A 19,747-nucleotide genomic window follows, 5' to 3' on the forward strand; every position below is an offset into this window, starting at 1 on the left:
CCCGTTATTACTGCATCATTAGAGCCCTCCTTTTGGAGACTGGTTCTTTTGGTTCTTTTGATGATGAGAGCACTTCCTTTTCCCTAACATACTCTGTGAGATCTAAGTAAATATTTTTTACGTTTTCGTAGATTGGAAGAAATGTTTTGAGATTGGGAATGGAGAGTGGTAAAATAAGCCTCTTTATGTATACACAAATTACATTTTAGACATCTGTTGCCCACAATGAACCACTTTCTACTCTCCCTCATTACGAAGTTTTCATTTACATCTCCAAGAACAAGTATCTACCCCACTGTAGAATTGTCAATTTTGGTGACCACTATCAAGTTCAAGTTAGCAAGTTCAAGTTCAAGTAAGCCCTCATCTTGGCAGTGGATTGACAAGAGCAGATGCTGCATGGAAATTCAGCTGGTGTAGCTTGGCTTTTGAGAATTTAAGGCCAGTATAGAAATGTAGAAATGTTTTTTAGTTTTTATTATTTCATCCAGGGACAAGAAAAGTACCATAGTTAAAGAATCACCCATATACACTATATATACAATAAAGTATGTGGACACCCCTTCAAATTAGTTGATTCGGCTATTTTAGCCACACCCTTTGCTGACAGGTGTATAAAATCTAGCACACAGCAATGCAAGCGCCATAGACAAACATTGGCAGTAGAATGGCCTTACTGAAGAGCTCAGTGACTTTCAACGTGGCACCGTCATAGGATGCCACCTTTCCAACAAGTCAGATAGTCAAATTTCTGCCCTGATAGAGCTGCCCCGGTCAACTGTAAGTGCTGTTATTGTGAAGTGGAAACGTCTAGTAGCAACAACCACTCAGCCGCGAAGTGGTAGGCCACACAAGCTCACAGAACGGGACCGCTGAGTGCTGAAGCACGTAAAAATAATCTGTCCTCGTTTGCAACACTCTCTACCGAGTTCCAAACTGCCTCTGGAAGCAACGTCAGCACAAGAACTGTTAGTCGGGAGCTTAAAGAAATGGGTTTCCATGGAACAAGCCTAATATCACCATGCGCAATGCCAAGCGTCGGCTGGAGTGGTGTAAAGCTTGCCGCCATTGGACTCTGGAGCAGTGGAAACACGTTCTCTGGAGTGATGAATCATGCTTCAACATCTGGCAGTCCAACGGATGAATCTGGGTTTAGCAGATGCCAGGAGAACACTACCTGTTCCAACGCATAGTGCCAACTGTAAAGTTTGGTGGAGGAGGAAAAATTGTCTGCCGCTGTTTTTCATGGTTCGGGTTAGGCCCCTTAGTTCCAGTGTAGGGAAATCTTAACGCTACAGCATGCAATGACATTCTAGACAATTCTGTGCTTCCAACTTTGTGGCAAAAGTTTGGGGAAAGCACTTTCCTGTTTCAGCATGTCAATGTCCCAGTGCGCAAAGCGAGGTACAGGGTCAGCCATATTAGTACGGCGCCCCTGGAACAAATTAGGGTTAAGTGCCTTGCTCAAGGGCACATCGACAGATTTTTCACCTTGGGTATTTGAACCAGCGAGATTTCAGTTACTGACCCAACACTCTAACCACTATGCTACCTCCCAACTTATCCTTTACATCACAGGATAATAATGTGGAACTGTTTACACAAGGCCAGCTGTACATTGTGTTTGTCTGTGGGTGGATGTAACTAGGAAATAGATACTGGCTGAGATCAAAGTAGCTTCTTCTCTGTTGGTTTATTGACCTCAGGCTTACCCCAAAGTGACAGGTAGTAGAAGGCCAAGTGTATGAACATAGACACACTATTCTATAAAGTCCAGGGGAGAGTACATAGTACATACACAATGACTAATTCTAACCCACTAATATTATATGCATAAACCTGTTACACATTTTCTGAGAGTTACAGACTATGCTAATCTAGCTAATTACCTAGTGGGAATTCATTCCCTTTAAACTGGTGACAGAAAACACATCCTGTCACTTTGCAGTAGTCACTGGGGAGCAGTGAGTCAGAAGCATTTCCAAGGCCCCACAGGAGAACCCAGTCACTAATGATGGATCCCCACTGAGGAAACTCAACCATCTTTAAGGGTATTTTTGGCATGAGTCCAAATCTGGAAGGAGTGATTACGCACATAGGCTATTGAAAGCTATTTAAAAAATGTGTACATACATTTTTTGCCACAATACTGTATAATGAAAAAAGCACCAGACAAAATATGTTTTAGAAGCCTAATCCTGAATGTATTTGTGTGTAATTTTTGTATTGAAACTGTTGGTCAATATATCAAATTAATTGTAAAAAACACTATGCCATATTGTCCAAAACATTGAGGGATATAGTTGGACCAGAAAGCTATCGCTCTGTCCTCTGAGGTATATCTGAATAAATCAGCAGGTGTAAATGTGTGGGGTCAAATAACAAAGAGCCAGTAGTTGCAGTCTATCATGCCAGACTCCTATTGTAAGGTGACCTTTTAAGAATCCTTTCTACTGCCTGGGGACTTTCAGCAAGCGCTCAACCTTGCAGTTGCATGCATGGATTTTCTTTCCCTCTTTCTCTATCACGCCCACTCCCTCACAGTTGATCACCTCGTCTATTGGCATTTCAGTTGATCCTGCTGGGCTTTTCAGGGTGGAAGCAGTTTTGAAAATGTATTTTTTGGCGGGGAGATTTAAGTTTCATTTTGCTTCATATTTTTAGGAGGAAAAATAGCTTTGTAATCAATAATACATGTGTTGTGAAAAGGGCACCCGCCGGTTGGAGATGTTGCAGGTTGCTGAATTGATCCTCCTACGTAGTGTGAATATGGACTAAAACACTGTCTGTGTCCTGAATATTCGTTTTTACAAAATAAAACATATCTTGTGAAATAATGTGCATATTCTATATGAATTGCCCACAAATATTTACCTGGTCCTTTTCTGAGGTTTCGGCAATCATAGCCCTTCTGAAAAAAACAGCATAGGCTGGTGACCAGCCTTCGTTGTGTTTTCGCTGGTGACCAGCCTTCGTTGTGTTTTCGCTGGTGACTAGCCTTCGTTGTGTTTTCGATGGTGACCATCCCTCGTTTTGTTTTTTAAGGAGACCAACCTTCGCTGTGTTTCTTCTGGTGACCAGCCTTCGCTGTTTTTTGGACACATAAGCTAGTCACCAGCATATGCTGGTCACCCGCAAAACCAGCATCAAGTCACATTACGCTGGCTTGCAAAGTGAAGTCTCATTCCTAATTCTGACTGGCGATATCCCAAATTGTAAACTTTTATTCACCCACAATCTGCATTCAGAATGACTGCCAGGGTTAGAACGATTAATAAATGAGACTACATAAACCATCTAAACTGGAACAACAATTTCAGTAACGGGTGCAATAAGTCCAATTAACATTTAATTTGTTTATCTGAACCAAAATAAAGGCTATTTATTCACTTACAAATGTGCAAAAGTGCAAAAGGTATGCTATCTAGCATGTAAAACCATCAAATTGTATGGATGTTTGTCCAACACATCTCAACAGATTACCCACTATAGTAGTGTAAACATACACTGAGCGTACAAAACATTAAGAACACCTTCCTAATATTGAGTTGCACCCATGTTGACGCCAATGCTTCCCACAGTTGTGTCAAGTTGGCTGGATGTCCTTTGGGTGGTGGACCATTCTTGATACACACGGGAAACTGTTGAGCATGAAAAACCCAGCAGTGTTGATGTTCTTGACCAAAACCAGTGCGCCTGGAACTACTACCATACCCCGTTCAAAGGCACTTAAATATTTTGTCTTGCCCATTCACCCTCTGAATGGCACAAATACTCAATTCATTTCTCAATTGTATCAAGACTTAAAAATCCTTCTTTAACCTGTCTCCTCCCCTTCATCTACACTGATTGAAGTGGATTTAACAAGTGAAACCAATAAGGGATCATAGTTTTCATCTGGATTCACCTGGTCAGACTATGTCATGGAAAGAGCAGGTGTTCAAAATGTTTTGTACACTCAGTGTAAATGTTACCCAATGCTACACAATTGACCACAATGACCTCCACTAGCCGTGCTACAGCTAACAGTAAAATACATGAACAGCTAAGCATATAGCTAGAGCTAAACTTTCTAACCATTAATTACTGCAAAAATAAATTACTAAAACATCTACCTACAGGGATTCAATAGTTCAACAAATAAATATATACATTTGAGCCTTTGTTTAATAAAATCAAGTCATCCGGAGCTTAAAAATCTAGATTTAGAAATTTGAAAAGTCTGCAACACCATTATTTTAGGTTCACCTCCATGTTAAATCCTTTCCACATTTTACATTTTAGTCATTTAGCAGACACTCTTATCCAGAGCGACTTACAGTTAGTGAGTGCATACACATTCCACCTAGCGTGGCTTCATTACTTATAATAGAGATAAATAGTAATGGCGTCTTTTTGTAGGCACTAACTCCACCATGGTTCGTTGGACAAAGCCTATGTGGAAATGAATGGCATTATTGAAGGGTTTTGGATAAACTGCGAAAATAAGATCTGTAGTAAACACAGGCTTAGGAGATCTTATACGTTTTGTACTATGAGATAATCTTAATCAGCTAACGTCACTTTTTGAGAATTTTGAAGCATTTTTGTAATTTAAAAAAGCACATAAAGGCGTCATAATTCATAAAGGTCATGTTAACTGACTGATATTATCTCATAGAACAAAACGTATAAGATCTCCTAAGCTTGTGTTAACCTCAGACCTTATTTTCGGCATTTATCCCAAAACCCTATTCTTTCCCCATTCATTTTCCCCATTGGAATGGCTGAACAAACCAGAGGTAACTAATTTCTGGGTTTTAGCTGGCAAGGTATTTGGGGAGGCAGCATTTTCTAGCTTTGTCAAAAACAACAAAAAAATGCACCTTAAACATCACACAACCCATGAAATAGTTAGCGAAACATGTTATCTTACTATTACCACGCCCATCATTATCATATTTTCCAGCATGCTCTATTGCAGTTGGCTATTCAGAATTGTTTCTTTCAATATCTGTGTTTTTGCATGTACATTGATTGATTAATTAATCAATTACTTTATCTTATGCTACACAAAGATAAATACCATACATTTGTCTAAACTTTTTCTAAACCATACATTTTTCTAAACTTTATCCAATCTGTTAGTTGGACTTATTGCACCCGTTACTGAAATGGTTGTCCCAATTAAATAGTTTAGGTAGTGTCATTCATTCATCTTTCTAACCCTGGCAGTCTTTCTGAATGCAGATTTTGGGAACCCACTCCGGCTGGATTCCAACAGCAATTAAACATCACTTTGCAAGGCAGTATACTTTGTCTGGCTGGTTTTGCTTTAGCTTATGCTGATCACCAGTGTCCAAAACACAGCAAAGACTGGTCACCAGCAAAAACACAGCGAAGGCTGGTCTCCATCAAAAGCACAGCGAATGCTGATCACTAGCAAAAACACATTGAATGCTGGTCACCAGCGAAAACACAATGAATGTTGGTCACCAGCTAAAACAAAATGAAAGCTGGTCTGCAAGCCAGCATAACCAGCTAGACCATGCTGGTCAGACCAGCTTGACCAGCTAGACCATGGTGGTCTGCCAGCATAACCAGCTAGACCATGCTGGTCAGCCAGCAGAACAAGTTAGACCATGCTGGTCAGACCAGCTTGACCAGCTAGACCATGCTGGTCAGACCAGATTGACCAACTAGACCATGCTGGTCAGACCAGCTTGACCAGCATCTGACCAGCACTGACCTGCATACACAGTAAATTTTGAAGTGTTAAAGTAACACTTAAAGAGTTAAATTTAACACTATTTCTGAGTGTATATGGTCCCACCCTGAAATAGTGTTAATTTGACTCTTTTCATAGTGTTAACATTTTAGAGTTAAATTAACTCTAAATAGAGTAAAAATTTAACACTCGCTTACACTGAATAGTGTTATTTTAATTTTACACTAAAGGTTAAATAACACTGGAGAGTGTAAATATTACCCTTGGAAGAGTTAATCATTTACTCTTCTAAAATAACAAATCAACTCTGATTGAGTTTGATTCCAGTCCAGTTTAACACTGCATGGAGTTGACACTCAAGGTTAAAATAACTCTGATAAGTGTTGATGTTACACACTATTGTGTTGATAATTGACTATCTTGCAGTGAAAAACAAGCTCAAATAGAGTCAAATTCTAACACCGTATAGTGTCACGGAAATAAATCTCAGCAGTATTCATTTTACACTTTTTTAGTGTCAAATTACACCAAATACTCCATTAAGTGAGTAAAAATCACAACTTACCACAAAATAATGCATTTCAAATTTTTATTAACAGCTCAACTATGTCAGGCTAAAATATATTAAGAATACAAATCCCTTTTTAAAACATTGACCTTAGGTTTCCATAAAATGGCAATAGGGAACAACATACAAGGAGGAATCTGTCGTTCCATACTTCATTTGAACATCAAAAGGTTTAAAGTAACACAGTTCAGTAATGTTGATCACCTTTTGAACCCTGTCTGGATGCATCCTGACCTTAAAGGCATAGTAATGGTAATCAAAACACACTGTTTCCATCAGTTTTCCACAGAGCAATACACAGTCATCTTTCACAGCAATAATTTTGATTTTACAAAATACAGGCATCTCAAATGCTACCTCAGTACAGATAATGAAGTCACGGCGGTACTCTGTACCATGATGTTTGATCCACTTGGCAGAAAACACACTGGTAGACAATACAGACCCAAATTTTAAAGCAATCTCGGGACCTTCTTTGAGCTCACTAAGTGTTACCATCTTCCCCGAACCTAAAGTTAATCTTTCCTTGCTAAAGGACTCTCGATACATTGCCATACAACTTTGGTGCTTTTTGGCTAATGTTTTTGTTACATTTTTAAAGCTTTTTAATTGCTTCTTAAAAAAATTATGTTTAGCTTCATAACGCATGCACCACATGTGCAGAACTGGGCCGATGTTTTTTATATTACGAGGGTAATGAATCATGAAGTGATGCTTTGGTAAGAGATTGATTGCAGGAAACAACTGCTTGAAGAGCTGATGATGATCAATGATTAAATGTTTGAGGTAAATGGTCATGCCTTCTGTAAGGACTGGGGAAAATACAATGTTAACAATGTGTAGAAGCAAAAGTAGAAGATGCCAGTGCTGGTCATCTGACTGTATTAAATCACCAAATAGCAAAGGCATATTACGTAATAAGCACCAAGACTGTATAGCATTCAACCCCAAATCATTACTTCCATCAAACAACTTTACTCTAGGTGGACGGTTTCGCTGCTGATTGTATCCATAGTCAAAAGCATGTATTCTACCAGCCAGTTGTTCAGCATTTAGGAAGTTTTCCTTAATGTACTGCAGGACAAGTTTGACTTCAAACTGAGCAACTCCTTCTAAAATATCGTGCATTATATCTACAGAAAAATTGTTGGCTGTATTAAAATACTGTAGTGAATTCAGCAGACAAATGCGTTTGACACCATAGATATGAGGTAGTGTAGGATCTGTTTGTAAAGTTTGACAGTGCAGTTTGTGCATCTCGATAGTTCGTAGTACAACTTTTGGATCATCTTCACAGAACACAGTTTGAAAACAATCTTTCTCAAGGAGACAGAAACGACAACAATACCTTGCCCCAAATGACTCCACAAAGCCAAATAAACCATGCAACCCAAGATTATCACCAGTGACCTGAACTATGGTACCGTGAATCACATCTTTCAATCTGGGAACTTTAAGTCCCTCTGTCTCGAGTACTTTAAGATCACTGACAAGTGGCTCAAGTATCAAATTAAAACCATAACGCTTGATGTCCTGCGCATGGAAAAGAGCACCCAAATGAATATTTATCAATGATGAATTAAAGATTGGGGGAAAATTCCTTAATGTAAAGTATATAGCACCTAATTTGTGTATACCCTTTTTAGACCCCAAGGGGTTTGCTGTTTCAAAGTCGTCATAAAATAGCTGGATCTGTATGGCATCTTTTTCTATAGAGAATAAGGGACTTTTTTTAAAATAGGCGGCATCTCTCAAGTCTGCATACACACCTTCCTTGGGCATGTGCCTGGGCTTGAACATGTCTGCAAGTTCTGGGTTTTGAAAAATGGCCTTTAGTGTTTCTAAAATAGGAATATATGCAAACTTGTCAGTTACAACGACCTGATCGTATGTCCCAGTTGTTTTGTTTCTTCTGCTGTCAAATCTTGTGCCAAGCACCTTTTCAACAGGTTCTACGATTCCCCATTTCTCTTTGAAGTGTTTATTTCGTTTAGCTTCTGAATTTAAGGGTGTGAAAGGGTTTTCCAACTTTTGCAAAGATTGTTCTATTCTGTTCTTATTTTCAGTTTCCTGTGGAGATAAGCACTGCAAAGCTGCATCTGTAGCTTGACTTTGAATCTCAAAAAACACTTCTTCCATGGAGGAAACAAAACTATTTACAGTAGATTGACTTAATCCAGCTGCTTTTAGTTGTGCAACAGCAGAGGCACACATATCTAGAGTGCTCCTGTTGGACTTTTTCAACAGAGTAGATGTGGCTACCTCGTGTTCATTAACTGTCCGTGACGTTGTAGCTGTCTCCTCTACATTAGTGGTCACTGCCTCTCCAATGCTGCTTAAATAAACATCAGGGTCAACCTGTTGGTCAATATACTCAGTGTGTTTTGTGTTTAAATGTTTCCTAAAACCAGAAAACGTACCAAACGCACAGCCACATCCAGTCTGAGCACATTTAAGCCGGAGATTTTTTCCAGGCAAGTAACCGTGAACTAATCGTAAATGCCTAACAAGCATATTTGAACTCGATAACTCAGCCTGACAAACAAAACACTTCATGTTCGAGGAGAAACTTCAAGCACTAATGAAGTAACCTCGCCCTGATTTCAGCAACACGAGGGCTCTCTTTGACCTTGCCAGCATCGATGCTGTACACTGTAGTTTGGATGAAAGTGTACATGTTGTGGAGCATGGTGTTGTAGGATGTGCCAAACACAAAATGTGCCTTAAATAGTTCGTCAAAAGCAACAAGAGAAGAGGTTGACCTGCAAGGTATGGCATTCTTGTCGATAATGATGAAGAACTGGTGGATTGCATTCTTCTTAACTCCAACAGCTAGGAGATAGGGCTGAGCGCTAGTAGTGATGGCATCGAGATGCTCTTGAATGTTTGTTCCGGTCTGCGAAGACAAATGAGGGAAAACTGTAGTTAATGGCCAAGTAGTTGTAGAATATGCAGAAAGAGCCAATACACTACTCTTATTGAATATGAATATTGAATGAATACTTGTAGCCTAATATTAGGTGTTCATACCACAAATTAGAAAAAATACAAACCTTCTTGAATACCACAAGATGTTTCTCTGCTTGGGATGCGGAAACCTTTCCTGGTCTCTTCCGACCCTGAGCGGAGGGTGGAATCAGGTGTATAAGCAGTAAAACCGATGACAGATCACTGTCCCAACCTGTAACAACACAAGTTCAATGTTAACACACTTCAGTTACGTTGTTTTCTTTACAAAAGACCCCCCAGACAGACAGCAGTTCTACATCACAAGAAGTTCTCTAACTAAAACATCCACAGGGCTGAGTCAAATCTCAAAAGTTTTGTTCAATATACTGCTACAGAACGTACTCGTAAATCTTTCACAGATCCAGCTTCTTAGTATTATGTTGATATTTAAATGTTTACACATAATGTTGATATTGCAATACAACACAAAAGGTAGGCTTACAAGCATCTTACCAAAGTCAACATCCAATTCAGTGCCATCCTCAGGAGGATCAGCTGCCAGCAAGAGTTCTTCAAGCTCACTTGTGGATGGAAGCTTTCTGCATTGTTTGATGATCTTTTTCTTGAACGTGACCGGCCACCTTTCCAGAAGCTTGCTTGAGGTATCCTCTCCGAACATTAGAACAAAATCCTGTTCAACCTGGAGTGGGGTGGTGTTGGTGACAATTTCAGTTATTTGACAGCCAATCAAATTGTATTGCGTGCTAGTTTAGCTAGCTAGTATCACTACAATGTCTTACAAAACAATTCACTTGTCATAGTATTTTCAAAATAACATAATTACCAAGCTTTTGACGTCTTTAAAACGTGGAAACTCAGACAGTATGTTGCTTGACTGCTGGGGGTCGAGGATCATTTTGCGGCGATACACAAACGTCAGTTCCATTTTCTTCTTGATTGTGTCTGCATCAGCAGAATGTTTCATCAGTGAGATTGCTTTGTTGCACTCATCATCAGTCAGGGCAGTCTCTGGAACAAACTGGGATTCTCGTCTGACAGTCGGTCCTCCAGACATGTCTTCACCAGTTGATCCTTTGGCTGATTCTACACAACACGGGAAAATTTCAATCATGTCAAAAGTTTTAGTAGCCTGGCTAACTTTTAAAGGAAGTACTCCACTGTAAAATATACTTTTTGAGCTGTAAACTAAATGATATGAATGATATGTTTGATGCTAGGGAGTGTGGCAAGCTGGTTTAGCCAAGGCCAAATGGGAAGAAGGCCAAATTACAGGTGTTGGCCATCTGAGGGGCAGAGGACAGCAAAGGGGGGGGGTGGTTACATGATATATATGAATGTATATGGAGCGTGATAAAAAGGTGACCTTGAAATTGTGGCGTTAATGGCGACGCAAGGAAAAAATTTGGGTGCACCTACATTTTGTGCTGGTGCACCTAAATAAAAAAGTTAGGCGCACAAGTGCAACCAAGACAAAAAGTTAGTGTGGAGCCCTGCATCAATGCTGGTGTTAATATTGACATTATTTCTTCACAATTTATGAAATCTGCAGTTTGTGGGTTGAAAAATGTATGAAAATGCCATCTACTGGTTTAAATCACCCTAAAGTTTGCAAGGCCAGTTTGCCAGGGGTTGCCTCGACCAGTCAGTGTCGAGGCAACCCCCCCTTATGTCACAGTCCTTTGTAGGTCTCTGATGCATATTTTCTTTAAATTTGCTAAGAGGGAGGGAGCTAGCAGAATTGAAGGATGTAGTTACACATTATACTATATGTCTGAGAAATAGTGCAACAAATGCAATTATTGATCTAGCAACTGTTTTGTTCCATACATTTTCCAGTATTACCTCCGAATGATGATCGCCTGTCTTTGGCGGTGCCTCTCTGAATAGTTTTAATCCTCCAGGCCAAGTACCCAGTTCCACTCTCGCCATCATAATAATGCTCCTTGAAGGATGAAAGGATAACAAAAATGGATACTTCATTGAAAACAACATGGTCTGGTAGGATTCAAAAACTTCCAATAGCATTTAACATTACAACTATTACTGTGTGCAACTCACATAGCCATTCTTAGAGAATGGGTCACTGAGGTACGGGAATAAGGTCACTATTCCTTTGGCATACATTTCTTTCACCTGTCTGGGTGGAGATGTACTGCAAAATTGAAGAAGAAAGGATTGTGCAGTCATATTCACTTAGATTCAGATTTAGATTTACAGATTGAGAACACAAGGACTATTAACAAATTACCCATTCTTTTCTGTCATGTCAGCTGACAGCATGTTCACCATTTTGCGTCTTGTTTCATCCGTCAAGGACTTGGTTCGGTTGTATTCATTTATTATACGTTCCCCACCGGTTTTGTTGGTAAGAGCTGATTCCACCAACTTAAAACAAAATGCATAACAATTCTGCATGTTATGTCCACTGCAAATAAACTGGAAATAAACTAATATGATGTCAGAGGATGTCCCGATCCAATCTCAAAGATTGCAAGTGCTACAAAAATCCAATGAAAAAGCCAATAATGGTAAGAAACTCCCTCCAGACAGCGACAATAACTTGAATGTACTCGAAGTGTGCACTGTATTATCAATAAATAAATAAAAGTATCTGATCAGGACTCAATATCAGCAGATACTTTTTTTAATCGGATAGGGCGCTTAAAAAAACTTGATCGGGACATCCCTAATCAGGACTTCAAAAATGTTTTGAAACCATGTAATTTACAATGTATATTAATGTAATTTTAATTCTCTGAGAACAGATTCAAGAACAGAATTTAAAATGTCAGAATTGTCTTACTTGCTTGGCTTCTGTATCCAGCCTCTGGCGTTTTCTGGAGGGGCTATCTGAAATAATGACTGTATCCTCAGAGTCCAAGGTATCAAGGGATGATGGTTGGGATTGCTCAGAAGAGGCCACCATGGAGACAGATTCTAACCATGATTTTTAGAAGAAAAAGAATTATATATAGTTCCCTCATAATCTAAGACACTTATTTAATAGACACCATGAACTTCATAAAACAAAGAAATAACGTATTCATTAATTAGTCTAATTAACTGAAACAAACCTGAGTCATATTTGATGGTTAGCACCCCAGTTGAGGGATCCTTTATAATATCCTCAAAAACATCATCATCCAATTCAGTCCCTGAACTGTCAACAATTTTCACACCTTCTGTTACAGCTGGGACACCAAACTTTGCAAATGCTAGAAAAAACAGGGATAAAAGCTTGTGTAAACAAAAGTAAATCATTATTTATATAATAATTTCACTGTGTACACCTACCTTACCCTATAAAATAGGTTTTAAACAAACACTATTAAGTGATTAAAATGTTTTTTTTTGTAGCATCATAACTATACCTTAAGCAATGCATCCACAATTAAAGTGTAGTTACCAAGGGCAAAACAGAAGAAATTTAGACGTACAAAAATGGACCAGTTCCAAAAACCTGAGAACTTAACATGTCCCATCATTTTAGGAATATTCCAGTATATCAATTTTAAACAGCTAAATTCAGACAGTTATTACTAACATTGTCAAATTCTTACCTGCAATCAAAAAGTCTTTCAGATTTGGCTCAGTTATTCTGACAAATTTTTGGACATCTCCAAGTTTAGCTTTAAGCAGCATGCTCCCTGCAAATAGTATCAGTACAATTTCTCACAGTTAAAAAGTTGATGGTCTTATTTTAGCAGTATTTCCTCAAATATAAGAAAAAATATTGTTTCAAGCCACCAAAGTGCTGAGAAATGATCAGCACTTTTGCAGAAATGGCCAGTTAAATTGAAGTTACTGTCAAACACATTAAAAAGGATAACGTCTGATTTTCATCCTTGTAACATTAATGTTACCGCCTTGCCCGCACAATTACTGCAATTGTTGGGTCTTGGTATATTATAGAGTGTGGTCTAGACCTACTCTGTCTGTAAAGTGTCTTGAGATAACTCTTGTTATGATTTGACAATATAAATAACATTGAATTGAATAATGTTAGCTAAACGTTACACCATAAGTGTGTGCTAAGATAGTGCTTAAGTATTTTAACAGTACTGCTGCTGCTTTGAAACCCGAAAGTCATTTTGTATAATATCCAGGAAAAAAATAAAGGCACACCGCTTAAGCAGTGTCCAAGGTTAATGTCTACCCGCCGTTAACATAATAAATCCATGCCACCCGCACATAGTTAGCCAGTCAAGCTAACGTAGCTAACTGTAGCTAGTTTAGCCAACTCCCCTTAGTCTTTGCTATGTTCCTGTAATATCTGAACGTTAACAAGAAGTACACAATCCCCCCTCCACGTTGTATTAACATAACTTACAATAAATCGGGCTGACATTGTCTAGTTTGAACGTTATGTTCGTCAGTTAATGTTAATTAACGTTAGCTTAATACTGCTGGCACATGGACTGGACAGAAGTCAGTCACAACATGTTAACGTTAGCCTTTTTAAAATTCGACATTTTAAGACCTAAAACCAACTAGAGTGCACTGTTAGCAACGATATAAAGTAATTCTTAAATGCTGCTTCTGTTAAAATGACAAATAATGTGTGTATAGTCGCTTAGGAGAAACTTACCGCAGTCATTCCACATGAAGAAAATGGCGCCGTGAAAATGTGTGGTCCGTTTGAGACGAGTCGTAGGTGGGCGGAGCTTTCCAGAGTACGTCTGACACTGCGTCTTTTAACAACGTACTTTTTCACCAACACTGGGCGGTATCTTACTCCAACTGTTGTAGTAATAACTCTGTAAGAGTCAATGTACTTTGACACTGCATATTTAACACTATGGAATTTACTGTGTAGACTAGCATGGACAAGCATAGACTATCATGGACCAGCTTGACATTTATGCTGGTCTATGCAGTTTTTTTTCAGCAGGGAGGGTTCCATTCAAACCTGCATTGCAACATTTATGCTGTTTTCTGTGGTCAAATAAAATCATAGACAGGTGCAAAAATACCAAGCGGACTCTCCTCACAGATGCCTCTATTCTTAGAATAAAACACTTGTATCTACAGACATAGTCTCTCGCGCCCTGAGTCTAGTACAGGCAAGTTGTGTAAAGTAAAGATATTACATAAACATTTCTACAACCTCGTCTCCATGGGTACTAACTCGAAAAGGCTATATCAAGTAGCAGAAGAATCTGAATAAAATCCTATTCCCATCTCATTTTCCTCATGTCTAAAGGGGAATTATTACAAACCAGTAAGTAGGTGATTAATCTTATGTGGACATGACATTTCAATTGCTTTGCAAACTTGGAGAAGTCAAATACCCTTTCTGTAACAAATGTAGTATATGCGAATAATACTATTATGTATGCTATTGCCCCGATTGTTGATCTGGCTGTGTCAAAACTAAAGTCTGATTTTATAGCTATGCAGGAATCCCTTGCTGATTTAAAATACATGTTGTTTTTAAACTCTCGTAAGAATGTTTCAGATTAAATACATGTTCACTCATTAGATGGTTCTCCAATCGAACGTGTTCCCACATATAAATACTTAGGCATTTGGATTGATATGGATTTGACATTTTAAAAAAATAGCTATTTAAGAAGCTAAGATTTAAATGTGTCTTTTTCTACAAAAACTGGCCGTGCCTTTCTCTAAGCAGTAGGATGCAGATTATTCAGTCAACCTTTTTATCTGTTCTTGATTATGGTGATATTATTTATCAAAGTGCAGCTACTACTACTCTTAAACCTTTGGATGCCATCTACTGTACCATAGTGCCCTTCATTTTGTTACAGGCGACAGTTTTGATACTCATCACTGTATCCTGTATCAAAAGGTTGGCAGGATCGCTAATGATCCGTAGATCTGTCACGATCGTTATTAGAGGCAGACCAAGGCGCAGCGTGATAGGCGTACATCTTTTAATGAGTACTTTACACCAACAACAAAACGATACGTGAAGTCTAAAGGTTCACCAACACAAACCTATACAGAACAAGATCCCACAATTAACTAGTGCCAACAGGCTGCCTAAGTATGGTTCCCAATCCCAATCAGAGACAACGAGAATCAGCTGCCTCTGATTGGGAACCACCCTGGCCAACATAGAAAACACGAACTAGAACACAACATAGAAAATCACACATAGAAAATCCACACCCTGGCTCAACATATAAGAGTCCCCAGAGCCAGGGCGTGACAAGATCTCTACATTACTCTCTTTTTGTTTACATAAACTTCATAAACTTTCGTCTTATCTAACTTTACTGTTGAAGTATAGACACCTGATTTGCCTAACCCGTTCACAGGATTGATTAACTCTTCAGGTTCCTAAGGTCTCCACCGAGCTAGGTAAATCTGCTTTTAGTTTTAATGCACTGTTTTGCTGGAACAAAATTCTAAATACATTTCATCTTGATGTTCTGGTGCCGTTCGGGCAATTTTAAGTATTGATTGGGGATTTATTTGTGGATGAATGTAACTGTTTTTCTGTGCGTATTGATTTGTGATCTTTTATTTGCGCTTACCATGACTGTGTTTTTGTATTCTAATGTGTGTGTGTGTATATATATACAGTGGGGAGAACAAGTATTTGATACACTGCCGATTTTGCAGGTTTTCCTACTTACAAAGCATGTAGAGGTCTGTAATTTTTATCATAGGTACACTTCAACTGTGAGAGACGGAATCTAAAACAAAAATCCAGAAAATCACATTGTATGATTTTTAAGTAATTAATTTGCATTTTATTGCATGACATAAGTATTTGATACATCAGAAAAGCAGAACTTAATACTTGGTACAGAAACCTTTGTTTGCAATTACAGAGATCATATGTTTCCTGTAGGTCTTGACCAGGTTTGCACACACTGCAGCAGAGATTTTGGCCCACTCCTCCATACAGACCTTCTCCAGATCCTTCAGGTTTCGGGGCTGTCGCTGGGCAATACGGACTTTCAGCTCCCTCCAAAGATTTTCTATTGGGTTCAGGTCTGGAGACTGGCTAGGCCACTCCAGGACCTTGAGATGCTTCTTACGGAGCCACTCCTTAGTTGCCCTGGCTGTGTGTTTCGGGTCGTTGTCATGCTGGAAGACCCAGCCACGACCCATCTTCAATGCTCTTACTGAGGGAAGGAGGTTGTTGGCCAAGATCTCGCGATACATGGCCCCATCCATCCTCCCCTCAATACGGTGCAGTCGTCCTGTCCCCTTTGCAGAAAAGCATCCCCATAGAATGATGTTTCCACCTCCATGCATCACGGTTGGGATGGTGTTCTTGGGGTTGTACTCATCCTTCTTCTTCCTCCAAACACGGCGAGTGGAGTTTAGACCAAAAAGCTATATTTTTGTCTCATCAGACCACATGACCTTCTCCCATTCCTCCTCTGGATCATCCAGATGGTCATTGGCAAACTTCAGACGGGCCTGGACATGCGCTGGCTTGAGCAGGGGGACCTTGCGTGCGCTGCAGGATTTTAATCCATGACGGCGTAGTGTGTTACTAATGGTTTTCTTTGAAACTGTGGTCCCAGCTCTCTTCAGGTCATTGACCAGGTCCTGCCGTGTAGTTCTGGGCTGATCCCTCACCTTCCTCATGATCATTGATGCCCCACGAGGTGAGATGTTGCATGGAGCCCCAGACCGAGGGTGATTGACCGTCATCTTGAACTTCTTCCATTTTCTAATAATTGCGCCAACAGTTGTTGCCTTCTCACCAAGCTGCTTGCCTATTGTCCTGTAGCCCATCCCAGCCTTGTGCAGGTCTACAATTGTATCCCTGATGTCCTTACACAGCTCTCTGGTCTTGGCCATTGTGGAGAGGTTGGAGTCTGTTTGATTGAGTGTGTGGACAGGTGTCTTTTATACAGGTAACGAGTTCAAACAGGTGCAGTTAATACAGGTAATGAGTGGAGAACAGGAGGGCTTCTTAAAGAAAAACTAACAGGTCTGTGAGAGCCGGAATTCTTACTGGTTGGTAGGTGATCAAATACTTAAGTCATGCAATAAAATGCAAATTATTTACTTAAAAATCATACAATGTGATTTTCTGGATTTTTGTTTTAGATTCCATCTCTCACAGTTGAAGTGTACCTATGATAAAAATTACAGACCTCTACATGCTTTGTAAGTAGGAAAACCTGCAAAATCGGCAGTGTATCAAATACTTGTTCTCCCCACTGTATATACACACGTCACGGATTCAGCCGAGGCTGCCTCTCCTCCTTGCTCGGGCAGGCTTCGGCGTTCGTCGTCACCGGAGTACTAGCTGCCACCGATCTATGTTTCTGTGTTCCACTTGTTTTGTCTTTATTGTACATACCTGGTTCCCATTATGTTCATGATTTGTTCCCTATTTAACCCTCTGGCTCCCACTGTGTTGTGTGCGTGTTTGTTCTATGTTTGGTGTCATCGACTTGTGTACGGTATTTGTCCTCCCTGCGTGGAGATTATGTTCATTTATTTTCACGAGTAAAGTACATTGTCTACTAGCTCTGTGTCCTGCGCCTGACTCCGTCCTACCGCTACACACTGACGCCTGACAGAAACACGCACCTCAAATGGAGTCAGCAGGTACATTCATTCCTTCCGGATCAGTGGAGGAACGCGTCCAGCAGCAAGCGACCATGATACAGACTCTCGGCACAGCCATGGATCGCGTGTTGAACACGATGGAGCGATGGGAGAGAGGGGGTTTTCCTACACCTCCTTCAACTACACTGCAACCCACACCGCTGTCCACCCCTTCGTCACCTGTGTCCAGTGGGATTCGGCTCTCGCTCCCGAGGGCATATGATGGTACAGCTGCCGGGTGTCAGGGTTTTCTGCTCCAGGTAGAGCTCTACCTGGCAACCATCCACCCGGCTTCCTCGGGATACGAGAGCGTGTCCGCCCTCATCTCCTGTCTGTCGGGGAGAGCGCTCGAGCAGGCCAACGCCAAGTGGGGAGGAATAGACGCGGCGTCGGTGCGCTATTAAGATTTCACCCGCCGCTTCCGGGAACGTCTGTTCCACCTCAGACAGGGGAAGTGGAGCGCTCAGGACTTCGCACTGGACTTCAGGACCCTGGCAGCCAGCGCGGGATGGAATGAGAGGGCCCTGATTGACCACTACCGATGCAGCCTACGGGAGGACGTTCGTCGGGAGCTGGCCTGCAGGGACACCAACCTTAACCTGGACCAGCTGGTGGATTTGTCGATAAGGCTGGATAACCTGTTGGCCACCCGTGGACGTCCGGATCGGGGTCCGTCCATTCCATCCCCCAGCACCTCCGACCCTACACCGATGGAGCTCGGAGGTGCTGCTCTCAGGGAGACCGGAAGGGGGGCCATTTCCTGCACCAACTGTGGCCGCAGAGGACACACTGCTGGTCGGTGCTGGGGAGGGTCCTCAGGGAGTCGAGGCAGCAGGCAGAGCTCTGGTGGACCTTCCCAGGTGAGTAGGCACCTGACTCACCCAGAGCTCCCTGTTGCACACGTGTATTGACATAGAATTTCCTGAGTTTTCCCCGCATTCCCAGCATAAGGCGCTCGTAGATTCAGGCGCAGCTGGGAACTTTTTTGATCGTATATTTGCCCGTAGATTAGGGATTCCTATTGTTCGTGTTGATGTGCCCTTCCCTGTACATGCCTTAGATAGTCGCCCTTTAGGGTCAGGCCTGATTATGGAGGTCACAGCTCCACTCTGGATGAAAATGCAGGAGGGTCATGAGGAGAGAATTAGTCTCTTTCTGATCGATTCTCCTGCGTTTCCAGTGGTGTTGGGGCTTCCCTGGTTAACCTCTCATGACCCCACGATTTCATGGCAACAGAGGGCTCTCAAGGGATGGTCACGTCAGTGCTCGGGGAGGTGTGTAGGTGTTTCCATAGGTGCAACTACGGTGGAAAGTCCAAACCAGTTCTCCACTATGCACATTCCCCCCCGAATATGCCGATTTGGCTCTCGCCTTCAGTAAAAAGAAGGGGAATCAATTACCACCCCATCGACAGGGGGATTGTGCGATAAATCTCCAGGTAGGCGCTGCACTTCCCCGGAGTCACGTGTATCCTCTGTCACAGGAGGAGACGGCTGCTATGGAAACATGTGTCTCCGAATCTCTTGGACAGGGATACATTCGGCCTTCCACTACACGAGCCGAGCATGTGTCCCGGGTGCGCAAGGTGCTTGGTCGACTGTTGGAACATGACCTGTAAGTCAAGGCGGAGAAATGTCTGTTCTTTCAACAGTCCGTCTCCTTCCTAGGGCACCACCTGTCCGCGTCAGGGGTGGAGATGGAGATTGACCGCATTTCGGCCGTGCCGACTCCAACCACGGTTAAGGAGGTGCAGCGATTCTTAGGGTTTTCCAACTACTACCGGAGGTTTATCCGGGGCTTTGGTCAGGTAGCGGTTCCCATTACCTCCTTGCTGAAGGGGGGACCGGTGCGACTGCAGTGGTCAGCTGAGGCAGACAGGGCTTTTGGTCACCTGAACGACCTGTTTACCTCGTTTCCTGTGCTGGCTCATCCGGATCCCTCCTTGGCATTCACAGTAG

The 19,747-nt window shown here is 41.3% G+C and overlaps 1 protein-coding gene across 1 annotated transcript; it reads right to left on the minus strand.

Moving 5' to 3' along the window:
* Positions 1 to 9,542: 9,542 nt before the first annotated feature.
* On the minus strand, positions 9,543 to 13,419 carry LOC311145620 (uncharacterized protein; the record flags this gene model as incomplete). The annotated part of the gene is made up of 9 exons (XM_084181894.1): positions 12,806 to 13,419; positions 12,320 to 12,460; positions 12,049 to 12,182; positions 11,494 to 11,630; positions 11,304 to 11,397; positions 11,088 to 11,187; positions 10,069 to 10,328; positions 9,727 to 9,924; positions 9,543 to 9,560 (listed from the first exon to the last, which is right to left on the minus strand). Exons 1-9 carry the CDS (start codon positions 12,885 to 12,887, stop codon positions 9,543 to 9,545), a joined length of 1,164 nt encoding a protein of 387 aa, XP_084038020.1. The 5' UTR covers positions 12,888 to 13,419.
* Positions 13,420 to 19,747: the final 6,328 nt, after the last annotated feature.

This window comes from Coregonus lavaretus (genome assembly GCF_964263955.1).
Source record: "Coregonus lavaretus genome assembly, chromosome: 18".
Lineage (NCBI taxonomy): Eukaryota > Metazoa > Chordata > Actinopteri > Salmoniformes > Salmonidae > Coregonus > Coregonus lavaretus.